Source organism: Pan troglodytes, chromosome 8 (genome assembly GCF_028858775.2).
Source record: "Pan troglodytes isolate AG18354 chromosome 8, NHGRI_mPanTro3-v2.0_pri, whole genome shotgun sequence".
In the NCBI taxonomy this organism is placed as follows: Eukaryota; Metazoa; Chordata; class Mammalia; order Primates; family Hominidae; genus Pan; species Pan troglodytes.
The window spans coordinates 126,554,737-126,581,272 of NC_072406.2; the positions used below are offsets into that span (position 1 = coordinate 126,554,737).

Genomic DNA, 26,536 nt, shown 5'->3' on the forward strand with positions numbered 1-26,536 from the left:
CAGACACAGAGCAGAAGGAAGGCTATCGTTGGAGTGGGCCATCTTGGACATAGATCCTTGTACTTTCTGGCAAGCCTAAAATCTTGGCAGTGATGATAACAAGGAAGTTAACATCTACAATTTCTTCATGTAAAGTTTGATCATGCAGGGGATGCCCAAAATTGGAAGGATGCTTTTCTCCTACTGCATTCTAGCTTCTTACTAAAAAGTGGCCCACACTCATAGTGGCTCAGAAGCTTCAAACCTCCTCAAATCCCCAGCTTTGTCGAAATGATGGGACTATCCCTGCTGTGTCACAAACCAAATCAAACACCTATGACACAGCACAGTGTAATGGCTCTACTAAACATTTCTTTCCTTTGGACAGCTTGGTCAATATGGTCTGGGTTATTGGACACACAGTCCTGGAATATCCTGTTGTTATTTGTTGCATTTTTCCACCTGCATGATAAAAATGCATTCCCACAGCCTTGGGTTCATTCTGATTTTGTTTTGGTTATCGGAAGTTGCATTGGTGCTTTTTAAAATGAGATAGACCTTCAAAGGGAGCCAGGGAACGAGAAATGAAACACAGGTATGGAGGCATCTACGAATAAAGCACACAACTTTATTCACGAAGTTGTGAGTATGACAGTGATGCAGAGTATATGACAAAGGAGTGCAGTGAGTGCTGCTGGCAACAGGAGCGGGGAGCAGGTAGGGATCACAGGCACAGCAGCGCGGAGCCGGCAGGGCCACCTCCTCCTCTGCACACAAGCATGTGGCACTTAGCGCGCCAACACACACCTGCTCAGTTTCACAGGGAACACGACACAGCTTTTCAAAAGGAATTCTTCTAAACATTTGCTTTCATATTTCCAAAAGGGGAGGGAGGGCAGGAAGAACCACACGCCTTCCAACATTTGAAAAAATTCCATAAACCCAACTTAAAATCATAGAACTCAGAGAGCTTCAATGCGGAGTCATCAGCAACTCGCAGGAACCACACACGTGATTGGACAAGTCTGTACATAAAACCCCAAAAGAACATCAGTTTTGTGGACAATGGTTTCCTCTGCTGTAAAGAAACGTATGCATATATGATCAGTAAGCAGCTCACATCTTTCTGAATGTCAAGGTCTACAGGATTGTCTCTGTCCACCTTTGGTCAATGGGTTAAGGAAGTGACTCATGGGAACTGCACTCTTAGGAGAAACACTTTTGGGAATAATTTTATTGAATAACAACCACCACTCAATTACACTAAGCTTCAGAAATTGTTGGATTTGTTTAATTTTGCTGTGTACCTATACATTGTTTAGAAAGTTTCTTTTGGCTTAAACTGACCATTTCCCCCCTTCTTTTTGAGTTTTCCATGATTAAACTTGCCCAAATAAAAACATAACAATCCATATGCAAAGCATATCTGCCACCACCTCCCACTGCTTCCTGGGCGGCAAACGGAAAAATAAACAGTGATTAAAAAAAAAGCCAAAATGAAGGTTTCTCTTTCTCCTATCACAACATAGTTGGGTAGTTCCCTTAAAGTACATCATTGCTATAAGTTGGTATCACTGCAAATCTCAAGTCCCAAATAATCTCTTTTTCTGCATAGAAAGTTATTCAAAAGGGAGCACAAAAGAGCAAGCTTTGGGGCATACTGACAAACACTTCATTGGTTAGAAGAGAATAATTTTAAAAATCAAATAAAATTGAGGCTGGCATAGGAAGTACAGATTAAATACAGGTTAAATAGCTACCAGAAACACAGAAGAGGTGGTTAATAAAAACTGAGATTGCTTCAGAGGACACAGGAGGGTTGATGAGACAGTCTATTTTCCTTCCACCATCTTCCATGAGAGTCAGGAAACGGGTTCTGTGAGCACCCAACCTGGAGCGGTCACCTGTCTCTTCCATACACAGGAGGATGCTAAGACCCAGATAGCTTTAAATGGTTTTTAGAAAGACTTACTAGTCAAAAGTGGTTAATTTGAATTTTTCAAACTTGCAAAAGCATATACATTTGATATCATCATCTGAGAAGCAATTCTTAGAAAAAAATGTTTGCTTCAATGTCTAAAGAAATCCAGTGAAAGTTTTAGAAACATTACCAGCTAGACGTCTCCGAGTTAGAGTTGATTGATATACTGGATTGGGATGGAGAGGATGAGAACTGAAAAAGAACTGCTCCAGCCTCTGCCTCAGAAGAGGAAACTCAGCTTGGAGATGACAGAATTGGGTAGCGGAGTAGATGCTAGAGCCCATGACAGATAGAAAACTACCCCCATTTAAAAAAAAACAACAACTCATTAACTCTATCTCTTTGAGGTTTTGGAGAACAGGAAGTTTATGTGAAGTTATCGAACACGTCATATTAAGAACATTTCATAACTAACCCCAAACCAAAATGTAGATGCATAGCTAGCTGTGCAAGTTTCCCAATGCTCTTCCTATCTCCTAATAAGTCACACAGAAAGACTATGTGATAGCCTGGATTTTCTTGAAGAAATTTTAAAAGAACTGATTTTCCTATCATCATTGAGACCCCTTTTACTTCATGCCATCAGTACGCACTTAAGAGTCCCAAGGAAGTCAAATGTTCCCGATGTAGTACATCGGCACCAGGGAAGCCTGCCATATATACAATCCCCTTCCTAGGGTGAACAAGCTCCACCAGTTTGAGTGTGTTAATAACTGGAATTTTCATGTATAGTACAGGGTAGGGTAAAAGCAGACCAATAGCCATCTTGTGTGCTGTGACCAGGGTGGACATTTTGAGGACAAGCATGCTGAGCCCAGTTTAACTAAATGCACAGGCATTCTAGCCCACACATTCAATCTGGCAGTTAGCAGGAACCAGGTTGCCCCACAACCCATCCCTCCAGCTGGAGCCTTCTGCTGGGAAATGGAATAGGGGGCCCACTCTGCATTATGGTTTCCAGTGACCCCTCCCCAGAGCAGAGCACTACTCTGCTTGCAGATAGGAGGCTACTGGTGCTTTCTGGCAATGCATTTCTGCAAGGTGCAGTTTAAATGAACTCATATGGTACTTGATATGGAAAGAAGCTTTTCTTCTTCTCAAGTTGGATGCAGAACTGAGTTTAAAAGATACAAGGAAAGCAGGGTTTCATTAGTGGGAGCTGATTTAGGGTTCAGTTCTTTATCACTGCAATCTTAGGCAGGCCCCTTAACTCCTAGTCTCTATAAAATAAGGAAGGGGGTTATCCCAGTTTTCAGTCTAATGTCCCCATTCTATGACAGACCCATGTCTTCTTTATGTAGACCAAGGAAGAGGAATTTTAGCAAAACTACCTGATTATGCCCATGTTTCCCAAATACCTTGATTTTTCTTATATTGACATTTCATCTGCACATGTCTGGGTGATAATTCATTAATCAATGTAAAACATAGGGACCCTTTATTAGCTCCATAATGAAAAAAATCTCTCCACCAGCCAAGTGCTGGGACCCACGTGGCCACCATTGTTATTGACAGGTAAGGAAGCATTGGAAATGCACCATCCTCTCCATCCCCACACTTTCCAGAGTAAAGCAAGGATGAGGACACCCAGGCATTGTGCCAAGGCTGCCATTGCAGGAGGGCACAGAGAGAGGATGGGATAGAAAAAGCATGGAATAAGCAAGAGGCCACTGAGACACCAAAGGCTAAACTGCAAACTGCAGTGTGGCTTCCAACCAAGCAAGAGCTGGTCTCATCTGCTCATGGCCACCCTGTCAGAGCCATTTGCTAAACATGTTAGTAGATCCAACACACACACACACACACACACACACACGAGAATAGTCCTCATTCAGTGCATAGCAATGGAAGGCTAGGACAATTTAGATTCCTTAGGTAAGAGCACAGGAGGATGCTATAGAACAGTGACCGTTCATTCCAGCCCCCAAATGACAGCAGTGAGCCACGTGTCAGAGGCTGCAACACAGACTCAGAAACTAGTCTACTTGCTTTTTTACCACTGGTGTCAGAGAGACAGCTTGTAATCCTAATATTTGGTGCCAGCAGGAAGAACTTCAGAGCTTTTGTTCTTAGTGGCATATGAAGGTAAATTCAAATGTTTTCTTCTTTGGCTTTAAAACAGAGCTTAAATTCTTAAGCACAGCCCCAAAGCACGATAATAAAGTGGCTTACCCTCCTGGGTGTGGAGTTACACAAACTCTCCCTCATCTAACTCATGTCGGGAATCATGATGTGGTTTCATATGCACGCACGTGTTGGGGAAACCCTAGGCTCATATTCGAATCTAGTGTTGCAGAGCCTGAGGGACTCTCGTGAGATGCTCTGACCTCCACATCCCACCTCATCCTTCCTCTGTGGTTCCCAGTCTGATCCTGCCATGAGCTACATCAGGGCCAACACCTTTCCATGAAGGAAGTGATGTTGGGGTTGCAGTTTAGCCTCACTCTTGATCTTTGAGTCACACACACTCGGTGAAAATGTCTTTAGAAGCTGCAACACAGTGGGACAAACATTCAAGCAGAAATTAAAAAGCACATGCATGCTCACAAAATTACTCTGGGTGAGTGAAACCAACATGTGCACACACACCCATGAATTCGACAGAGCTGGGCAAGAAGAAAGCTGAAAAGGCCAAATTAAATACGTTTGAAGGAGTCTACTTTGGAGTTGCAGAGATTTAAAAGAGCAAAACATGTCTTTCCTTAGCCTATTATTGAAGGAAACCTTAAAAACCAACAACAGCATGGGCTTGATCTGATTCATAGGATGCCAGAGAGACAGCAGAGGATAACGACTGGAAGAACTAGAGTCAGTAGGACATGGGACTTGTTTTTGTTTTTTGTTTTTTGGTTTTTTTTGGCCACGAGTGATATGGCCCCTACGCAAAATCACCTAATGGCATGCCACTGGGCCAATCTGGGGGCAATTTGTGTTTTTCCTTTCTTTGCAAAGGTGGAGCTCCAGACAGCTCCTGTCCTAGGCGGGGAGCAGGAACCAGACCTGCTATGGGAAGCAGAAAGAGTTAAGGGAAGGTTTCCTTTCATTCCTGTTCCTTCTCTTTTGCTTTCGAACAGTTTTTAAATATACTAATAGCTAAGTCATTTTCCAACCAGGTCCCGGTGAACAGTAGAGAACAAGGAGCTTGTTAAGAATTAATTTTGCTGTTATTCACCCCATTCAAACAGAGCTGCCCTGTTCCCTGATGGAGTTCCATTGCTGCCAGGGCACGGCTGAGTAACACGAAGCCATTCAAGAAAGGCGGGTGTGAAATCACTGCCACCCCATGGACAGACCCCTCACTCTTCCTTCTTAGCCGCAGCGCTACATAATAAATATATTTATACTTTGAAATTATGATAACCGATTTTCCCATGCGGCATCCTAAGGGCACTTGCCGGCTCTTATCCGGACAGTCAGCACTGTTGTTGGACAACAGATAAAGGAAAAGAAAAAGAGGAAAACAACGCAGCTCCTGTTGTATACATAAGGTAATGTGAAAAGGTCACATGTGGACACTACTCTGTGTTTCGGAACATAGAAATTTCTACGCCATGCTTCTTGGCAAGTGTTACTGTTGGCTGGCCCAACATTTGACTCATGGTGTTTTAACCAGACTTTCTCTTTTTGGTGTTGCTGAGCGACGGTAGTTTGCAAATTCTCCAATCAAGTTTGGGCCTCAATATGACATCCTACGGGGCACCGCCACTGTCAGTCCTTTCTCTAATTGCCATTCACGAGTGGGACTTAGAAGAGTTTTGCTTTTTTCTTCATGTCGTTGCGTCTCCAAAGAGGTAACCTGTCAAACTCCTGTATGGACATTCCAAAGATTTCCCGAAACACTTCAGGGGCTAAGTGGCGCTGGGAAGAAGAAAAAAAAAAAAAGAGCTGCTGTCAGTCCTGATGGCCACACAAATGGCCTTGAGCGTTGCTCTATAGTTTATACAGAGTCATTCTGAAGAACAAGGCAGGAGGACGGGAGAGGAGCCGATCTTTAATGCTCGTGACATCAGTATCCCTTACCTGGTTGGGCCAGGTGAGGAGCCCTTCCCATCAGATAAAAGAGCTGGCAGAGTATTAATGGGGATTATAATAATAACACTGACTGGTGATGGGACACAGAGAGGTGATTTATTACATTGGAGACAACTCCATTCCAGGTCCTTGGAACGTTGAGAAGATGCAGGGAAAATGGACTATCGCAATAGAAAGCCAAAGAAAATGACCTCCAGCGTGGCCCCTGGGGAGCCCCGGGGCTTCCTCCTGGCTGAGGAATAGGGGTAAGGTGGATGTCTGTTCTACTGAGAAGACTTCCCATCAGTCATTCCCCCCTAGAAAAGCTCCCCCAAGATCCTGCAGCCTTTAGTCTCTGTACCTCTACACCAAGGTACTGCCTTTTGTCAGGAAAAAGTAAGCATTCTTTCTGAGACTGGCAGCCAGGCTTTTTCTTAATTAAAATCATTGGGATGGAAAACTATAATACAAAAATTAGTCTTCCATGTCTAAGGAGATCTTGGGTTACGGGTACCCAGATAACCCTTCAACAAGGAATGTGGAAACAGCCAAGAAAGAAACTTGTCCACTATAAATCAGTATAAATGTCTCTCCTGAGAGCCTTTGCCGCTCCCACAGCCTCCCATGAACTCAACCCCAGCTCAGGGGAAGATAAGGATCTGAGACTATCTCAAGAGAAATAGCGACTCCCATTCTGAATTACCAGCCATAATTATGGCAACATCAAGTTTCAAAGAAAATGACTGAAATCATTCTGTGTCTCCTGGGTCATTCTTTTTTTCTTTTTCTTTCTTTTTTTTTTTTTTTTTTTTTTTAGACGGAGTCAGGCTCTGTTGCCCAAGCTGGAGTACAGGAGTACAGTGGTGTGATCTTGGCTCATTGCAACCTCCACCTCCTGGATTCAAGCGATTCTCCTGCCTCAGCCTCCCAAGTAGCTGGGACTACAGGCACCTGCCACCATGCCCCGTGAATTTTTGTATTTTTAGTACAGACAGGGTTTCACCGTGTTGGCCAGGCTGGTCTTGAACTCCTGACCTCAAGTGATCTGCCTACCTCGGCCTCCTAAAGTGTTGGGATTATGGGCGTGAGCCACCATGCCCACCTCCTGGGTCATTCTTCTGGATATTACCAGGCATTTTTATGCTGATCTAAGTGAAAACCTGGATATTTTTTTTCTCCAAAGTTATTTCTTAGTTCTACCTATGACATGAGGGTGATCTTTTTGATTTTTTTTTTGTTTTCACTGAAGAAATAAAACATTGCTTAGGGGAGAGTTGGGGGAGTGCATAGGGATCTGCAGTTGGGACTGGATTTTTCGGTTTTGTTTTACCTCCAGCCTGGTTCTGTCCACCTCTCTGAGGATTTTGTTTCGCCCTCTGTTGGTCACCATGAGCATTTCATATGGAAATATCTGAGAAGAAAGAAAACACCTCTTCTAGAACACCACAGTCCATTTTATTAACAAGCAGAATCCACCTAAACGCTAGTACTCCCAAGATAGAGCTTCCAAGAGACTGTCATGACAGAATCCGAGTGATGGGTCTTCCTTCTGCAAGGCCAGTGGAAGCTCCAGTTTCCAGGGGACAGGGACAGAATCTTAGACATTCTCAACTTTCCACCAGTGTCTCAGGTAGCACTGAGCCTTAGGGGGGCTTTGTTGAGTGACAGAACACTAACTTACTATGTATTGGGATGAAGGTAAACATTAGAAGATAATGGAAATTACAGGCACGTGTTTTTTGTTTTTGTTTTTCTTTTTTTGTTTGTAGACAGGGCTTGCTCTGTTGCCCAGGCTGGATGCAGTGGTATGATCACAGCTCACTGTAGCCTCAACCTATCAGGCCCAGGTGACCCTCCTATCTTACCCTCCCGAGTAGCTGGGACTATAGGCACATGTCGTCATGCCAAGCAATTTTTTTTAAGTTTTAGTAGAGATGGGATTTTGCCATGTTGCTCAGGCTGGTCTTAAATTCCTGAACTCAAGCCATCTACCCGCCTTGGCCTTCCAAAGTGCTTGGATTACAGGCGTAAGCCACTGTGCCCAGCCAATGTGTTACCTTTTATAGGATGCTGTTATAGGGCAGGGTGCATTTGTGCTGGGGTTAACAATCTTATCCCATGACTAGCTCATGAATCTATGGGGCCAGGCAGGCCCAGAAGCAGTGCTCTGGCAACTGCCATATTGAAATAAGCCCTGGTTATGGTCACCAGGGAGCATGAGCCCTTGGACAACTCTGAAGGTACAGGGTGCTCTGGAGCTAGGGTGGCCAGTCACCCCAGTGTACCCAGGACTGAGGTTCTTGAAATGCAGGGCTTTCAATGGTGAAACAGGGTTGCCTCACCTACATGGTGAGTCTGCAGCCACTCCACCCAGCACCGGATATGCTCTGTAATGCACATGGCAGAGGCCAAGGGAATACCTTGGTCATAGGCAGAGAGGGACTGGCACCTCACTGTAAACACACAGCATCATGCCCAGTAAGGGTTTAACCTGCTGACCTGATGTGGGCAAAACAGCAGAATGGCAAGGTGCATATTCATGACATGGCTCACCTGAACACACCAGCCTACACCACTTTGAGAATGATGAAAAGATAGAACATCAAATCTGTTTAGGGTTACGCCATTCCCATATGAGAGGAAAAAGAACAGCTGCACTTGCCTTTGGTTCCAACATGTTGGGCATAGACACTCCTCGGTCCATTCTCATTGCAGGCATGTGGCCATCTGGGAGTGTCTGCAACAGAAATGCCAGTTCCAGGTGAGGCATGAAATAGTCTAGGAAACTGAAGGGAGTACTCTCGGGCTCCCAATTCCCTGTTGGGTCTCCAATCCTAACCACTATTTTATTTGTGTCATCTAAATGACCATGTATTTTTCAAAATGAGATCCTTGCTGTATAAGAACAGGAATACAGCTCTTTTGCAATCAAGTTGGGGAGAGATCTTGGCTTAATGGTTATGGACAAATTCCTGAATTAGGCTCCATGAATGAAAGTATATAGTACATTTAAAAGATGCCCAAGTCTATTATTGTTAGTTTCTTATCTTTAATCATGATTTTCTATGCATTTTTCTTCTTTTCTTATTCTCCATCACATTTCTTTCTTTCTTTTTTTAACAAGATTTAGGTTCTAGTGAGAAAGGAATGTCATGAGGGCAAACTGCTCTCTCCTATTGGCTAAGACATCAGTGTCTTTTCATTTGAGAACACGCAGGAAAAGGGTGGCCTAAAGTACTGAGAGATTATAATTAAAAGAAGAAAAACTGTATATGAGCAGACCCTTGATGCTGGTCCACTTCCACCCCAGAGAGGACTCTCCAAGGCCAAAGCAAGAGAGACCCCCTACACCTGGCCTGGTTCATGCAGTGTCCCCAAGGCCTGCAGGGAAAGCTTGACCCAGGCACCAGGCATGTCTGCTCTTCACGGCTATAGAGTAATGACTAGACAGATCAACCACAACAAGCATCTTCTCAACAGAAACTGTTGCCTTGGAGCCAGCAGTCTGGGTTGGAACATGGCTGTTCTATCGGTGTGGCCAATTCAAGAAAGACAAAGTGTTCCATACCTGGTAATCTGAAAAGGAAAGGAAAAGAAAATATCATAAGGGAAAGACCATGGAAAAGCAAGGAACCATTCACAGACTATATTATATTGAAATTCCCAACATATTCTCCCTATAAACCATGTTCTTTTTCTGCTCCCAGACTCTGCACATGTTATCCCATCAGCCTCCCTGAAGCCAAGAAATGCCTGGCCCAGTGTTAGTTAACAGTTAAAACATTTTCCCCTGGAAGCTTTCGCTGACAACCTAAAGGTACTTACTGCTTCCTTCTCTGCATCTCTGATCCCAATGTTCATCACACAGACCTTCTTTCTGCCATATGCATTTTGAGGGCAGGGGCCATGTCTCACTTATTGTTGTACCTCCAGTTACTTTTTTTTTTAAGAGACAGTCTTGCTCCGTCACCCAGGCTGGAGTGCAGTGGCATGAACATAGCTCACTGCAGCCTTGAACTCCTGGGCTTAAGCAATTCTCCTGCCTCAGCCTCCCAAGTAGCTGGGACTACAGGCATGTGCCACCAGCTAATTATTATAATTTGTTGTTGTTGTTGTTGTTGTTGTTGGTAGAGACAGGCCCACTTTGTTGCCCAAGCTAGTCTAGAACTCCTGGCTTCAAGTAATCCTTCCGCCTCAGCCTCCCAAAGTGTTGGGATTGCAGGCATGAGCCACCATGCCTGGCCTCTAGGTATCGGATAGAGTGCTCAGCACATAGTATGAGCAATGAATAAATTCTCACAAACTCACTTCTTACAGTTTGATTTCATTAGATATTCTTTGAAATTTTGTAAATAATTGCCCTATTAGCTCACAGAAGACAGATGTGATCCTACTCTAAGGATACAATACAGCATGAACACAGCCAGTATACTTGACTCTCATGAACCTCAGCCTCGAGGGAAGACGTGGCCATGCTCAGCCTGGCCATGGGAGCCTCACCTCGCACTCCCCCGCTGACATCCCCATAGCTGTTATACTGAGCGAAGTCGGTAGAAACAGGCTGAAATGAGGAAAAACAATTATTAGGAAATCTCCATAGTGATCGTTTTGGAGTCAGGTGAAAAGGAAGAAACAGTTTACAAAATCCTAGGAATTCTTCCCAAGCTAAATGCCAGACCTTCATTTTTTTTTCCCCTATGATTCTTCTACTGCTATGCCATCTCTTTGTCTTTTTTAGTGTACTAATGCCACCACTCAGCAGGCTCTTGGTAAGCAGGGATCTCTTGCTGATAAATAAAAATGCATTTTCCTACATAGTTACATAATTGTATCTGTTCCATCTTTTGTGAGGAGGATGGTTATAACACACATTCTTATATCTTTTTACAGCAAAGATAATGGTTCAAGTAATTACTTTTTGTTTCATTGTAAAAAATATTTGCCATACAGTTTTGCAATTTAGTTTTCCCATAATCATACACAGGCCATTCTTTTATCTAAAGTTAATTTCTCCTTCTCTCAATAGAAACATTTTATTTTGCCTGTAACTCAAATTAATTTACTAGGCAACCAGGGAGGTTAAAATTTTCATTATGTTCCAACACTGAGATCAAGAGTCAGACGTATTCAGGCAATGTGTCAATACTTCAGCCAGGGCCGAGGTGGGAGTAAAGGCAGAAACAATGAATCGGGGAGAAATCTTACCCGGTGAAGCCCATTTCTTCCATAGCCAGGGAGAGATGCAGTTTTAGATGATGGAATATGTGAAGCTGAGTAAGAAAAAAGTAAAAAACCAATTGTTAGGAAATCAGAAGGTCCAATCCTTTAATGAAATTGGCAGTATCTTCTACCTCACAGGATAGAAATACCAAAAAAATTCAAATCATATTGGGCTCAAATGTTCAAAAATATGCCATCATATTTGCAAGGAGTGGGTGGACAGTGATATGACTGAGGAGGGAAGGGAAGGAAGTCCACGCGGTTGAGTGGGGGCTGAAGCTGGCTGTGCTTCCTATAGCTCTGGCATGGAGCTAAGTGTTCAGCATGCTTTATTTCTTTGAATCTTCAATATAACCCTAATAACACTATGATTATTAGTTCCATATTACAGAAGGAGAAATAGGGGCTAAGAAAAATATCCTGCCAACAGTTACTAAGCTTCTAAACAGCTGAGCAAGGATGTAAATCAGGGATATCTGAATACATTAGCCCATGCCCCAGTTGATGAGGTAGCAGTAACTGAACTGGAAGCCAACCCTGTATGTTATCAAGATCTACCAGCCATCTACAGCTGGACTCCTGGGAGGCCTGATACAGGGTATCTGTCAATGATATGGAAGCCTGATAAGCTGCTGGGCTTGAGAGGGAGCAGCCCTGGGCTTGAATTCTGGTTCTGCAACTTAATACCTCTGTATCTCTGGACATGGTGTTTAATCTTTCTGAAGTCCTCATTTCTTCATCTATGCAGGTACAATGTTATACATTCTTATAGAGCAGAATCTCAGAATTCCAAGGAACTCTAAAGATTTGTAAACCACCGAATCCAAGATCAATGCCAGTGAGGCATCTATGAACGGTAGCGGGAATTCCAGGTAAGGGTGTGGGCTCCGGGGTTATAATATGTGGACTTCTAAATCCTAGTCTTGCTAGTTATTGGCAGTATCACACTGGGTATGTTAACTCAATTTCTATACCAGTCTCCTGATTTCTAAAATAGAGATGAAAATGCTGCAGTTGCTAATAACAACCACATCTACTTCACTGGCATGTTGTGAACATTAAATAAAATGTTTAGCAAAAGTGCTTGCATGGAGTGAACATTAAATGCATTTTTTTTTTTGAGACAGAGTCTCACTCTCACCCAGGCTGGAGTGCAGTGGCGCAATCTTGGCTCAATGTAAGCTCAGCTTTCTGGGTTCACGCCATTCTCCTGCCTCAGCCTCCCCAGTAGCCGGGACTACAGGCGCCCGCCACCACACCTGGCTGATTTTTGTATTTTTTAGTAGAGACGGGGTTTCACTGTGTTAGCCGGGATGGTCTCGATCTCCTGACCTTGTGATCTGCCCGCCTTGGTCTCCCCACTAAATGCATTTTTAAAGGAACTCTTAGAGGAGAAAATTATGCTCTAGCTCAGAATATGAGAGAAGAAATCTTGTGGTTTAAGAGAGAATTGGCTTATGACAGATAGATACAGGGGAAAATACACTGATAGGCTATTTCAGCCCAGTGTATAAGTCATCTTCTTCAAAAGTATCAAAAACACTGTTCATCCTCAGTTCTTGTATTGAAGATTTTTTTTCTTTTTTTTTTGAGATGGAGTTTCACTCTTGTCGCCCAGGCTGGAGTGCAATGGTGTGATCTCAGCTCACTGCAACCTCCACCTCCCAGGTTCAAGTGATTCTCCTGCCTCAGCCTCCCGAGTAGCTGAGATTACAGGAGCCCACCACCACGCCTGGCTAATGTCTGTATTTTTAGTATAGATGGGGTTTCGCCATGTTGACCAGGCTGGTCTCAAACTCCTGACCTCAGGTGATCCGCCTGCCTTGGCCTCCCAAAGTGCTGGGATTACAGGCATGAGCCACCGCACCCGGCCTCTATTGAAGATATTAATGTAAAATCATAATGCTTAGAAAATGTCTTATTCATGTTATCTAAAAAAAAAAAAAAAGAAGAAGAAGAAAAAAAAAGCATCATGTTTTTTAGAGGATTTCCTTTTGCTGCTTCCCTTGGAGATGAGTGTTCTAGAAGACAAACCTAGTATATGGGGATTGGCCTTCATGGATTTTGAGAACCTCCAAGGGTTCACCCATTTCCAGAAGAAAGGAAACACACATTTATGGAAGACCCATGACATGCTTATGAGCTCATTTGACATGGAGTGGGTTTCCCACACTTCCTTTCCCGTGGAATACTCTGTAGGTTCCACCACAAGTGAACAGTCAAGGCAGGTTCCTTACAAGCAGGTGGCTGGCTCTCCAATCAGGGAAGGTTGGGGGTTTGCTGCTCACCTGAGTTGATGGGCGAATCATAGCGACTGGCTAACAGAGATGACCTTTCCCGGCTCTCTTTCTCCATCTCTTCTTTCAAGATCAACTGTCCCAGGCCTGAGTTAAGCTATTCACAGAAAAAAGGAAAAAAAAAAAAAAAAAAAAAAAAAAAGAAAGCAAAGCTTGCAATTACTTTCATGGAGCTGCAGTTTCTTTGTAGCAGATCCCACAAGAAGTTTCTCTTGCTGGAGGGCCTGAATGCATGTGGCCCCAGAGCCTGGTAGTTCCTGAAGAGGTAGGTCAAGTTTGGGACCCTAAACCCTCTTAGCCCTTTCAGTTTCAAAGCTCCATTTCCCTAAGTCAGGCTCTATGTTAGAAGAACGTTTTCCTTCCTCTGCTTTCCCTAAAGAGCCAGGAGACCTCAGAAGGCATGTGTGAGTGTGTGTGGATTTTTGATGTGGGAAGGGAAGACTGGGGCTGGTATCCTTTAAAAAGAAATTGCCTTGATTTGTTTAAAAACAAGAAATAAAGGTAATACATGCTAATTTTACAGATTTTGGAAAATCTAGAAGAAAAGAAGAGTAACCCATAATATGTCACTCAGAAATAACACTATCTTTTGATTCATATCTATCTAGTATTTTTGTATACACACATATAAAACTGAGATCATACTATAAATGCAACTTTGTATCCTTTGACTAATATCACGTGCATTTCCTATATGCTTAGAAAACATCATTTGAAAGGATTCAGCAGCCTCTTGATTGATAACAGACTGTCCTTCTGGGCTGCTGCAGGCCCTTGCTACAGGAAGGAGGGTATGAAGAGGACCCCTTCATGGTGGCCGTTCCTTTCATTCCTTTTCTCCTGGCCCATATCCTGGGAAAAGACTTGGAGAAATGTTCAATCCCACAGTCATTCCTTCAGCAGAACTGCATGAGGGAAGGAAGGTGTGGCACTACCTGGGTGGATACCACCTTGCTCTGCCTGGCCCTCCAGCAGCCTTTCAACACATGCACTGCACACATGCCCCCATGTGGTCTCTCTTTCCTTCCCACAACAACCCAAACCTTCCACACCCCTCTGACCTCCAGCACCAATGCCATCTCCTCTAGAGCCCAGCAGGTATTCTGCCATATTCTAGTTACTATTAACAGATACCTGTCTTGCCTTGCCTGCCAGATTTCAAGCCCCTTGAAGACTGGGACCACCTCTTGCCTATCTAGATGGTTTATATGTAGTAGTCATTCAAAAAATATAGATCTTATGTAACTAGCATTGAAGACAGCAGCAAGGTAGTTTAAGGACAAACCTTCATTAATTGCTCTTCTTGAAGCTGCCGACGTCTCAGAAGTTCCTCATCATCTTCCTCTCTGCCACTAGATCTGCGTTTCATGTCAGGTCCTAATTCCACAGCAAAGACAACTTCTCACATCAGCCCCAAGACAAGGGAATCTTAATGGGCTAGTCCATCTGTGTTCAGTTTGTTAGGCTGGCAAGGTCAGCAACGGTCTTTAACACTTTTAAGTAAACAATACAAGAGAAAACAAAAATGCCTGCCACCAACTCAGCACTACTGGCTGGTTTCTCAAGAAAATGGCCCTGTGTGACAAGCCAGGTCAACGTGCAATGCAAGGAAGGCCTGAATTTAGGCCTCCCTGCTCAATTAGAACTGGGTTTGCAACTTAGTCTAAGTTCACTGGTCAGAGATCACTTTAGTAAATGGAAGGGCATCTCCAGTTGTTATTTTGATGTCTTTGAAGTGAATTTCCTTTTTCCTTTCTTTTTTGAGACAAGGTTTCACTCTGTTGCCCAGGCTGGAGTACAGTGATGCAATCATGGCTCACTGCAGCCTCGACCTCCAGGCTCAAGCAATCCTCCCACCTCACCCACCTGGGTAGCTGCGACCACAGGTGTATGCCACCATATCCTACTGATTTTTAAATATTTTTTATAGAGACATGGTCTCACTATATTGCCCAGGCTGATCTCAAACTCCAGGGCTCAACTAATCCTCCTGCCTTGGCCTCCAAAAATGCTGGGATTACAGGCGTGAGCCACCAAGCCCAGTCTCAATTTTCAAATAGAAAGAAATGCAAATTTATCTACATACCAACAGATAGGTAAGATAGTCATTGTTTTGTGACATGTGTTTAAACCTTGTAGTTTTCTCTTTTTCTGAATATTTAGAATTTCATAATACTATCACTCTGTCTTCTACTCTTAGTAAATTCAATAAAAAGCATACTTTTACTATTTCTTTCAAGAAATGGGTCTCTAAGGTTTTCTTTTTCTCATCCTTTGAAAAATGGTCACAAAAGAGTTTTATACTAATAGGTAAATAAAAAGCATTAATACAGGTACAATTTTACTTTGGAACAATATAGTAAATTGTGTTCAGTTTTTTAGCTTTCTGGAAAGGGGAGACAGGGAAAGGAAAGGAGGAATCTGTCTGAATGGTTGGGAGGTTAAGATAATTATTGTTTTCCTAAATTGCTTGGATTAATCTGGCTGTGGGAGGAAACAGGAAAGTTTGCTAATCTAATCAAAATAAACTTTAACTAATAGTCTTAGTTTTCAGCATTTTGATTAATGGACCTGAAATTTCTCCTCCTTTTGGAATCTAAAAGAGCTTTAAACTACTTAGTGATAATAAATTCAACAACAAAAACTTAATTCTCCCTCTTTCCAAAATGTAGCTGCTTTAATGTCCCAGTAAGCAATTTACTAAACTAGCAACCTCAAGGCCTCAAGAACTTCCTGAAGGGCATGGATTGGCATAGAAAAGCTGATGATTGGTTCTTAGTTCTTACAATTATAAATGTCAGTGTGAAGTTTCTCTCTTTAGTTTACACTAATGAAAATCAATAGGCACAAGTTTGCAAGGACTAGATAAATTTCATTAATATAATGTACACAACACTTGTGAATAATGAACTTAGGAGGTAGATTTTTCCTTAAACTCTTTCTATAAATATCAATTGATTTAAAATCCACTTGTATTGCTTGTGAAAGATATTCCAAAAATAACTTATTAAAAATAGCACAATGAAGATTAGGACATTTTGGAAAATTGAAGGCCTTTTAGGTTGTTAACAGAAATGTGATAAGATCGTATCTTTGTAAAGCTGACTCGCTAAATTTTCAGTATTAGCTTCTGGGTTTGCTAATACTTCTTTTTAGGCCGAGTAGGTTCACTACTGATAATATAGTAAAGACACGGACATAATTGGAAAGCATGAAGCAAAGAATGAAACAGCTGAAATATGACATTTTAGCACAGAATTCATGAAAATGGTAGATGCAAAATCACATAACTTCACAGAAGTAATATTTCAGAACACCCACTACTCTGCAATAGCCCTTTTGCATGATGGACAACGTGATCTCACAAGAAAAATGAAAGTGCTTCAGTGTTAAGATTGGTTGTTAAGAATTATAACTACAATCCAGAAATAGTCTAAAACAAATTTAACTGAAAGAAGTCATGCTTCTACAAACATTCGGTAAATTCACCCACTAGACTCTAATTATATAGAACAATGTTCTTGCCATAAGGCTTTCACTCAACTATGTTCAACAGAGTTACTGATTCTGCAGTATTAACTCTGAGAGTCCACGCAAACCATTGGTTTTAGACCAGTTCTGGATCCCAGTGGGTTTGGTTAGAACAAGACTCTGGTGGATGTGTTTTTGTAACTTTTAAGCGTTTTGTACAACAAGTTAATACCACGTTAGTTCTTTTCACTATGCTACCTCTTGGTCATACTTTTCTTTAAAATCTTCATAATAGGATACATTTTCTTTCATGTTTTTAAGCATGTCATCTTGAGCTCTCCTAGCAGTTTGTCCCTTTGACTTAGCCGTGACAGTTGCATACCTACGACAGCAAATGAGGGGGGACCAGGCCAGTGGTCCGTCTCAATCTTTGGTGTCTCGCTGGGGTCTGGTGCCTGGGCTGCTGGGAACTTGGAAAACTTGATGATATCTTCTGAGGACTTGCTCTGGGCTGCCAAGGCAGCTGCATCTAGATGGGAATCAGGGGTTGCTTAGCTATTGGTCTGTAAGACAATGGTGGTACAACCCCACTTACATAGTTTTCTTGTTCTCTGGCAAAAGTTTCAGTTCCAGAAAGTTCTGTTTATTACCATTATCCATGGCCCAGTCACTCAGAGGTACCTATTGACAAGTCAACTCATTTTCCTTACTTTACGTCAGAAGCAAAGCTTCATTCTACATGTGTTCTACGTCTGAAAAACCCTAGAGTGCTGCCCAGCACTAGCTAGATGAGGCTATTTAAACAAAAAAAATTAATACAATTAAAATTCTGCTCCTCAGTTTCACTAGCCATATTTCAACTGCTCAGTAGTCACATGTGATTAGTGCCTACTGTCCTGGCCAGTGCAGATATAGAACATTTCCATCCTTATAGAAAGTTCCAGTGGACAACACTCTCCTAGAGTAATTAGTAATCTAAAATTAAAGAGCTAAGTTGAAAGCATGACGCTGTCACTTGACTGTAGTTGTTAATCATTAGAGGGTTGGCTGGCTTTGCACTTTGGGCAAGAAGCCACAAATATGTTGGTCCAGTTCATTCTTTTATTATTATTATTATTATTATTATTATTTGAGACAGAGTCTCACTCTGTCGCCCAGGCTGGAGTGCAGTGGTACAATCTTGGCTCACTGCAACCTCTGTCTCCCGGGTTCAAGGGATTCTCCTGCCTCAGCCTCCCAAGTAGGTGGGATTAAAGGCATGCACCACCATGCCCAGCTGATTTTTGCATTTTTAGTAGAGACAGGGTTTCTCCTGGCCAGGTTGGTCTCGAACTCCTGACCTCAGGTGATCCGCCCACCATGGCCTCCCAGAGTGCTGGGATTACAGGCATGGGCCACCACACCCTGTCTGGTCCACTTCATTCTAATCCTTATATACTAAATACATGTGTCCTTGAGTCCTAGGAGAAATGGAAATTGGAAAATCCACTTTCAGCTTGCAGGAATTTGGCATTGAAACTTATGTTTGCCGTTTCCACTCATTGTTTTGTTCAAAGGTCTGTGCACACAAGTGAGTTATCCAACTTTAAAACAACAAAAGCCAAACTAGCAGCAATATTAGTTCACAAAGTTCTTATTGGCTATGCTTAGAGGAGGAGTCACAGCGTAGAGCCCCAGATCTAACCTACAGAGATGGAGCAAAACAAACCAGGTTAAATGGACAGTCCCTGATTCTGGCTAATTTTGCAAATCGGCCAGGGATGTCACTAAATATTTCAAAATGTATTTATAATGCCTTAAATAACTTTTTTCTTCTGGGCTTACATATTTTAAAATCTGGAAATAACCTTTTGAATCTTCAGCTCTAAGTCCTCCATTTTTCGGGTAACCTTCTGGGTCTCAATTTGCTTAAATAACTCAACCAAGGTCACCCAATACAAAGGGGTAGTCTTTTTTCCCTTCCTTGGAGACAGGGTCTTGCTATGTTGTGCAGGCTGGATTCTAACTCCTGCACTCAAGCAGGTCTCTCATTTCAGCCTCCCAAGTAGCTGAGACTATGGGTGTGGGCCACTGTGCCCAGTTTAGGAGGTAAAGTCTTGGCCAGGCATGAAACAGTGTTCCTCTGAATCTCTAACCTCATGAGAAAACCATTTCAGCTTGGAAAACACTACATAGGAAATCCCCTTCTTAAAGATGGACAAAACATGTTAGCATATAAGAAGTTCTCAGAAGTTCTGCATTATGAAGAACAAATGTGACTTGATTTAAATCTAGCCTTTCTCAAACGCATCAGGGCACAGACACCAGTTTTGGGCATAATAACTATTTCTTTGGCATGGAATGGCTGTTTTGCAAAAACATCCTTTGGAAAGCGCTGCTCTGGCTGGGCTATTTTTAATTAATTATAACAGCCTGAAAGACTTCAGTCAAAGTAAATATTATGAAAAGAAGTCAACTAATTACTTCCAAACAAATAATCTAACATTATCCAATCTCTTTAAATTTTAATTATTTGATTATTTTTGTTCAGAGAGGAGGACCTAAAGATAGTATTTTTTAAAGTCTGTAAGTTGACAAATCAAACGCTGAGAATTTTATTCTTAAATTAACAACAAAAGGATGACTTCAAACAGTACTTACGCATTAGAATTGGTGAAGTCAGTAGTTAAACATTCACATGTTAATGAGTGTGTGGAAAGACAATAAACCATAAAAAAACAAAAACAAAAACAACGTTAACAAACTTAAAAAGCAAGCGTATGGTTTAAAACCTCAAAAAAAAAGATGAGAAAAAAATCATAGCTCTAGAACCATTACGATACATACATTTCTCTTTGTCTTCCTGATTTTGGTCTAAAATTTTTTTCCTTATGCATTTTCAATGTTATTTGATTTTCACATCGTCCTAATTCTTCTTTCTTTCTTTCTTTCTTTTTTTTTTTTTTTGGCAACAGAGTCTCATTCTGTCGCCCAGGCTGGAGTGCAGTGGTGTGATCTCAGCTCACTGCAATCTCTGCCTCCTGAATTCAAGTGATTCTCCTGCCTCAGCCTCCCGTGTGGCTGAGATTACAGGTGTGCGCCACCAGGTCCAGCTAACTTTTTTGGTATTTTTAATAGAGGAGACAGGGTTTCGCTACGTTGGTTGGGCTGGTCTTGAACTCCTGACCTCAAATGATCCACCTGCCTCGGCCTCCCACAGTGCTGGGATTACAGGCGTGAGCCACTGCACCTGGCCTCATGTTATCCTAATTCTTAAGGACTCATGAATGTCAGCTGAATTCTAAAGGCAGCCTTCAAATTTCCAGGCACAATCTGTGTAGAATTTTCTGAAAACGCCTGAAGACCAGCTTTAGATATCTTTTCACAAAGATTTATGGTCGATATATCTACAGAGACTTAATAATGGTGGAGGAAAATGTGATTTACATAAAGTCATGTGAGTTCCTGAGTTAAAAAAAGGAAAACAGAATTATACATCCACGTCAGTGATTCTTAGTTTGCAGGGAGTTCAGAGTCAAACTGATCTAACTAACTGGTTTTTACAGAAGAGAAAACTGAAGCACAGAGAAATGACGTCACAGAGCCATTTAGGGAGAAAGTGGGAGCAGAGCCTTGACCTCTGTGTTAGCCTGTATCCTGTCCACTCCACTGTGCACACATCTTCATGCCCAATAAGAAACTGGAGACCTGGACAGCCAAGTTGATGTAGGCTCAGTCAAATTAGTTTTTCTAGGTGGCTGGTTTTTCACTAGTTTAAATTAGTCTCATCAAAGTTATTTTAAAGGGTGACTATAAAAAAGTCTTGCTAGGATGTTTGTGAGTTGCTGTGTGACCAGTACTTCCCCTTCTCTAGGAACGGAATGATACATGGTTTGATGGGCTCAGCAACAGGTTAGAAGCTTTCTAATCAAGCTAAGTCTCTCCATCCAGGAGAATCAATTTTACAATATTTACATCTTAGTAGACCAGAAAGGCATAATATGCTGGATGCCCCAGTTTTACTCTCAAAAGCAGCAGCAGGAAAAGCCTTTCAGAGGACAGCAAGGAGTTCAGCTGACTTTGCTATTTAAAAGCTACGCGGAGGAAAGCGGGTTTTACCATGCTGTTTGTAGATGGGTGGCTTTCGGTAAATGTTGATTCCTTGATCTGTGGAAATGAAAAGCAAAGGTGTGTGATTATGGGAACCAGTTCAGCGATGGGAAAAACAGATCAACCAAGGGGCAAATCAAACTGAAGATCTTGAACAAAAATAACCCAGAAGGTTAATTTCTGTATTACAAAGATTGAGTTTATTGGAAGAAAAATTATAGAAATGAGTGGCTTACTGTAGACAAGTGTTATGGAAGCCTTTGTAATACATCTTAGGATATATAAAGATGTGATTAACTCATGAGCCATTTATTTCAAATACACACTTCATTGAAAGTGGGATTAAAACAGGAAGAAACGCAAGCAGTGGAGGTACTCTTATGGTGAGAAAGACATAACCAGCTTGGGGAAAATGCCCAAATTGCTATTGTCTAGAAATTGAGCCCCCAGTAGATACCAGTGGCTCAATTTACTTTTCAACTAATGAGTGGAACAGTGGAAAGCAATGTAGAAAAATCAAAAGTTTTTTTAAAAAAAACATAGAAACTTTTTATGTGCAAGGCTAGCCTGGTGTGCTGATGGGATGTTCAACAAATCCTAATTTATACAGGCCAAATTTTTTTAAAAAAGAATGAATGAAAAAGAAAAGAGATGCTAAACACTATGTATATATTTATACAAGACCCCCTTGGATTATGGAACCATTTTGCTTTAACTATAAATACTCAGGAAATTTCAAAAGGTTTCTGTTTCCCCAGAACCGTGGGCACTGTATCTTGGTGGGGCATTTTTATGTGAAAAATCCCAAATATAGAACATTAATTTTCAAGATTCAATTAAACTTTTTTAGAAAGGACAGTCCCAACTAAGTGATATAAATCTCAGTGAACTTTCCTCTGTTTTATTAGGTAAGTTTAGAAGCAAAAGAAAAAAATGATTATAGATTCTAAATATGTACACTTACATTAATATAGTGGGTAATTTATTAAACTACTTTCAGTAGCTAAACAAAGCAAAAAACAATATACTGCTGGTAGAAATATAGTATTATTACCTCTGATGGTTAATCCTGTCCTTACAAAGTGAGCTGATTCTAAACATTAAGATATTATATTAATGGGCTCTGATTATTTCAGTTTCTGATGTCAAATTACTATTTGCATTATGACAGCAAATGCTTGTGACTACTAGAGCAAAGCTTGCAGCACCAAGCCTAAATTGCAAGATATCTTCATGGGCTATGGAGATGGCTAGTCTGTTATGCGCTGCAGGAAGACCAACCAATTCACCCAATTCTACATCTCTCTGAAAAGTCCTTGGAGAAAGTCTCCACATTAGAGAAAAACAGGAAATATAAAAGTATTCTCTCAGGTGATACTGTGGTTCAGTCTTTAGGATGAGAAGATAACTAGATTGCCATTGCCATAATTAGTCAATGACAGCAAACCACAGAAAGATATCTCAGAAGGCAATGATAAAAAGGTACAATTAAAATTTTAGTAAAAAACAAAACAAAACAACCCAACTGCTTTTACCCATCACCCACACTCTTCAAAAATTATTTTAGAAAACATAAACCTTCAACATAATCCTGGCATTTAACACATAAAACTTTTGAAAGGCCCCCTAGGTCAGATCCTGCAATTTAGGGTTTGTTAACTGTGCATCCCAATTAAAAGAGCATGAGAGATGAGACAAGACGAGGTTACAAGGCTACATTCTACACTGTGACAGGACACCAAGACACAGACTGTGTCAGCTCCTACCTGGAACATGGAAATGTTTAGGGGCCTGAGCGTAAGTTGGAGTTAGAGGGCGGCTGTCTGGCCGGTAAGGGAGAGGGGAGTTCCGGCCGCTGGACGGCTCATTGCCTCCAATGAGAAGAATGGAAAAAACAAAATGAGAGAAGGGAGAGAGAAACAAAGAAAACAAAGCAAGTGTAATAAAAATTCAAAACAACAGACTGGAAGGAGGTTCATCAAAAAGGAGAAACAAAAGAAACAAACTCAATTTATCAACTTGACTTGCAAAGGTGATATCAGGTTTAGTTTTCCGTTGCAGAGATTTGAACTCAGGTGGAGCTGGGTTAGAAGCAGCTAGCGGTCAGGTGCGTCATTCCAATGGCATGCATTGAAAGCTGTGAGCTCACAGCAAACTGATTAGATGGAGGGGACATTGGGAGCGATGGAAAGCTGCTTGCTCATGATTCAGGATCAGTTGTCAGGTGGTTAAATCCCAAGCGTGTAAAGGAGCGGGCTAGGCAAATCCAAATACAAATCACTCTCAAGCATGATGGCAGCAGCTGGCAATTAGCAGAGGTTTCTCCGATCTGAAGGTTAAGTCTGGGAACCCGTGTGGTTACCAAGTCCTTCCCCTTAGGAATACAAAGTGCCTTCAATTGCAGCATGTTTGCATATGTTTCTGTTTTCCTCACTTTGAAATATATAAAATAGAGTCAGACGCGTGTCAGCCAGGTATTTCACGACCATTTATACCTCTCCCCATCTTTCACTTCAAAGATGAGGCTCAACCCAGGCCAATGATTCAATCACTGAAACATTTATTGAACACCTACTATGGCTGGGCACTGAGTACTACTGAGGACAAATAGATGAATGAGATATAGTCCCTGCCCTCAAGGGACTTAGAGGCTATCTAAGGAGACAAACTTAAATGCCATATAATGACATGCAATTGTTTACTCTGAGGTATAAGAAAAATGCTATGAGACTCAGATGAAGGTGCCACCAATTCTTCAAGCTAGGTTTGAACTGGGCATCAAAGAGTAAGCTCACCAGGTGAGAGGGTAGGTGAATGGGAGGGTGGGAAGCCCATATTCCAGACAGCTGGAATGTCATGAAAAAGGAGGGTGTGGAAGGGTGCAGACTGGAGGAGCAACAGGACTGGCCACCTTGTCTGGAAGGCATGGTGCTCTTGGAGGAGAGAAGAGGGACCAGGGCAGAAAAGAGAGCAAAGGGGTGGCTGCAAAAGCTTTAAGTGCCACCATAGCCACCATCACTCCCTTCTGACCAGGAGAATGGCCAAGATAAACTAATTCAGCTTGTGTAAAATTAGAAAGAGATTTGTAACTGGCCTAAATTGTCCTCCTACCCTATGTCTGGGCAAACATCTTGTCTCAAGAAGACACCAGAAGATGTAGGACTATTAAAGCTCAATAAATGAGTAGGGGTAATGACTTTTACTGCTGAGTTGTAAGAGCTCTTTATATATTCTGGATACAAGTCTCTTGTCAGAAATAATATGAACTTGCAAATATTTTCTCTCAGTCTGTAGGTTGTCTTTTCACTTTTTTGGTGGAATTCTTTGAAGCACAAAAGTTTAAAATTTTTGACAAAGTCCAATTTATTTATCTATTAACACTAATAATTTTAAATAAATCATAGATCATCAGAAAATAGAGGTCTGGCCACTTGCTTCAGGTCAAATTTTTCTAAATCTATCCAGTCAAGTGTGAAAGATGTCAATTGTTACAGTTTGAATATACATTTAAGAGAATTTTAATGTCTCAGCATGTACATTTTTAAGTAACCAGAGTACAGATCTACACTAAATGGGCAGTAAGATATTCCAAATATGGGATCTGTGTCTATTACTGAGTCAAATTTAGATTTCTGGCTTTTGGTTATTGGTGTTCTGAAACTTTTGTCTTTTCTTCTCAAGAGCTGGTTTAGCATCCAGCCCCAAATACGTTATAATGTTGACTTTATTATTTAAGTCATATATTAGTTCCTAAAAATTATGAAATATCATCCCAAACTATTGATCTATTAAAAAGCTAATTTATAAAAATGTTATCTCATTTATCCCTCTCCTAAAGAGAAGTAACTAGTTCCTATCGGGAAAAAATGAGTATAAAAAACACAGAGGAAAACAGGGGAAGGAAGATTATAATTTGCATTTAGAAGGAAATAGTGTTTTAAACCTGTTGCTGAATTAAAACTCGGTCTCATTTATCATCATCAGTGCTCAGGGTATCGCCTGGCCAGGAGTAAGTGCTTAATAAATGTCTGTGAATGAATGATTGAAGGAGGCCAGTTAATTACCTCCACAGCTATTTATTGGCCTAATTTAGCAAGCACCATGGCAAGATTCACCATCAATTTTCTCTAAATTAAAGGAAGCCAGATGCTAGTGCAATAAGTCCTCACTTAATATCAACAGGTTACAGGAAACTGCAACTTTTTTTTTTTTTTTTGAGACGGAGTCTCGCTCTGTCGCCCAGACTGGAGTGCAGTGGCGCGATCTCGGCTCACTGCAAGCTCTGCCTCCTGGGTTCACGCCATTCTCCCGCCTCAGCCTCCTGAGTAGCTGGGACTACAGGCGCCCGCCACCGCGCCTGGCTAATTTTTTGAATTTTTTTAGTAGAGACGGGGTTTCACCGTGTTAGCCAGGATGGTCTCAATCTCCTGACCGCGTGATCCACCCACCTCAGCCTCCCAAAGTGCTAGGATTACAGGCGTGAGCCACCGCACCCGGCTGGAAACTGCAACTTTAAGCAAAACAACATATAGCAGGTCCTTGAAGAACGTCGTTTTTTTCAACCTAGGACACTGATGAGGGGAAAAACTAGTTTTTTAAATATTTCAATTCACTTAAGTCACAGTTTCCAAGTAAATGATGATGATAAGTAAAGACCTGTGTACAGCACTGGGCTCACAACAACACCCCTTTTATAAGTTTCCCATTACAGCTAATCCTTGACAACTCCAATTTAAATGTTTCACTGAAGAAAAATGATTTAATCCTATGAACATTAGAAATTAACAAGAGTAATCCATAACTGAAAAACAGAATCATTCTTACGGTCTTTTCTCGAAAGAAAGTATAATGGGTCTCAACTTTTACTACTGCTTCTGAACCCCCCTGCCGCATGCTTTTGTTCTTTCACATAGACCTCTACTGTCCTTGCAGAAAATCAGATGTTTCCAGGAAAGTTCTCATAGGTTTTGGTTATAATACACAATCAAATGAACCCCCATTAAATCAGTTTTTATCATTATTAGCCAGTGTCACGCACACACAAAAATATCTGCATATGCAGGACACAAACTTTAAGGTTATTAGAATTAGACATCTGTCCAGGGATTAAAATATTTCAATCAACAAGACCCTGTGTTGGCCAGTGCCTGTAGAAGCCCCTCACTTCTTGAATATGGTCAAAGCCTCTCAAAGGTTATGGAGTAGCTGTCTGAATTCCCAAGGACTGGATTCTGGCTGAATGCTGTCACCAGTTGGGTGTGGTTCTATATTAGGCTGGATGTCTTCAGCAAACATTCACCTCTCTAGTTGTTTAAAAAAAAAAACTACTTTGTTCAAATTTTGTAAGTAGATTTAACTATAATCATTTAAAACTTCCCACAAAGCATTTTTAAAAATCAGGTAAAGAGAGACCCAATAACACACCCATCTCAGCAATTCTGCAGAATGTCCTTTTCACATATCACAACCGCTCATCGGGGAATAAGTT

At 41.5% G+C, this 26,536-nt stretch overlaps 1 protein-coding gene across 30 annotated transcripts in view; it reads right to left on the reverse strand.

Annotated features, from left to right (window-relative positions):
- Positions 1-587: 587 nt before the first annotated feature.
- ABLIM1 (actin binding LIM protein 1) overlaps positions 588-26,536 on the reverse strand; it is a 336,688-nt gene continuing 310,739 nt past the window's right edge. For 7 of the 30 annotated variants that reach the window (XM_016919407.4, XM_016919403.4, XM_016919401.4 and 4 more), the window contains 10 exons: positions 21,058-21,105; positions 17,342-17,482; positions 14,774-14,865; positions 13,480-13,585; positions 11,177-11,241; positions 10,472-10,532; positions 9,540-9,547; positions 8,634-8,708; positions 7,302-7,382; positions 588-5,818 (listed from right to left, as the gene is read on the reverse strand). In XM_016919407.4, coding sequence (XP_016774896.1) covers positions 5,705-5,818; positions 7,302-7,382; positions 8,634-8,708; positions 9,540-9,547; positions 10,472-10,532; positions 11,177-11,241; positions 13,480-13,585; positions 14,774-14,865; positions 17,342-17,482; positions 21,058-21,105 — 791 coding nt within the window. In that variant the 3' untranslated portion in view covers positions 588-5,704. Of the gene's footprint in view, positions 5,819-7,301; positions 7,383-8,633; positions 8,709-9,539; positions 9,548-10,471; positions 10,533-11,176; positions 11,242-13,479; positions 13,586-14,773; positions 14,866-17,341; positions 17,489-21,057; positions 21,106-22,814; positions 22,920-26,536 lie in introns of all 30 variants that reach the window. The other 23 variants (XM_016919409.4, XM_003312771.7, XM_063782145.1 and 20 more) reach the window with 6 other exon arrangements.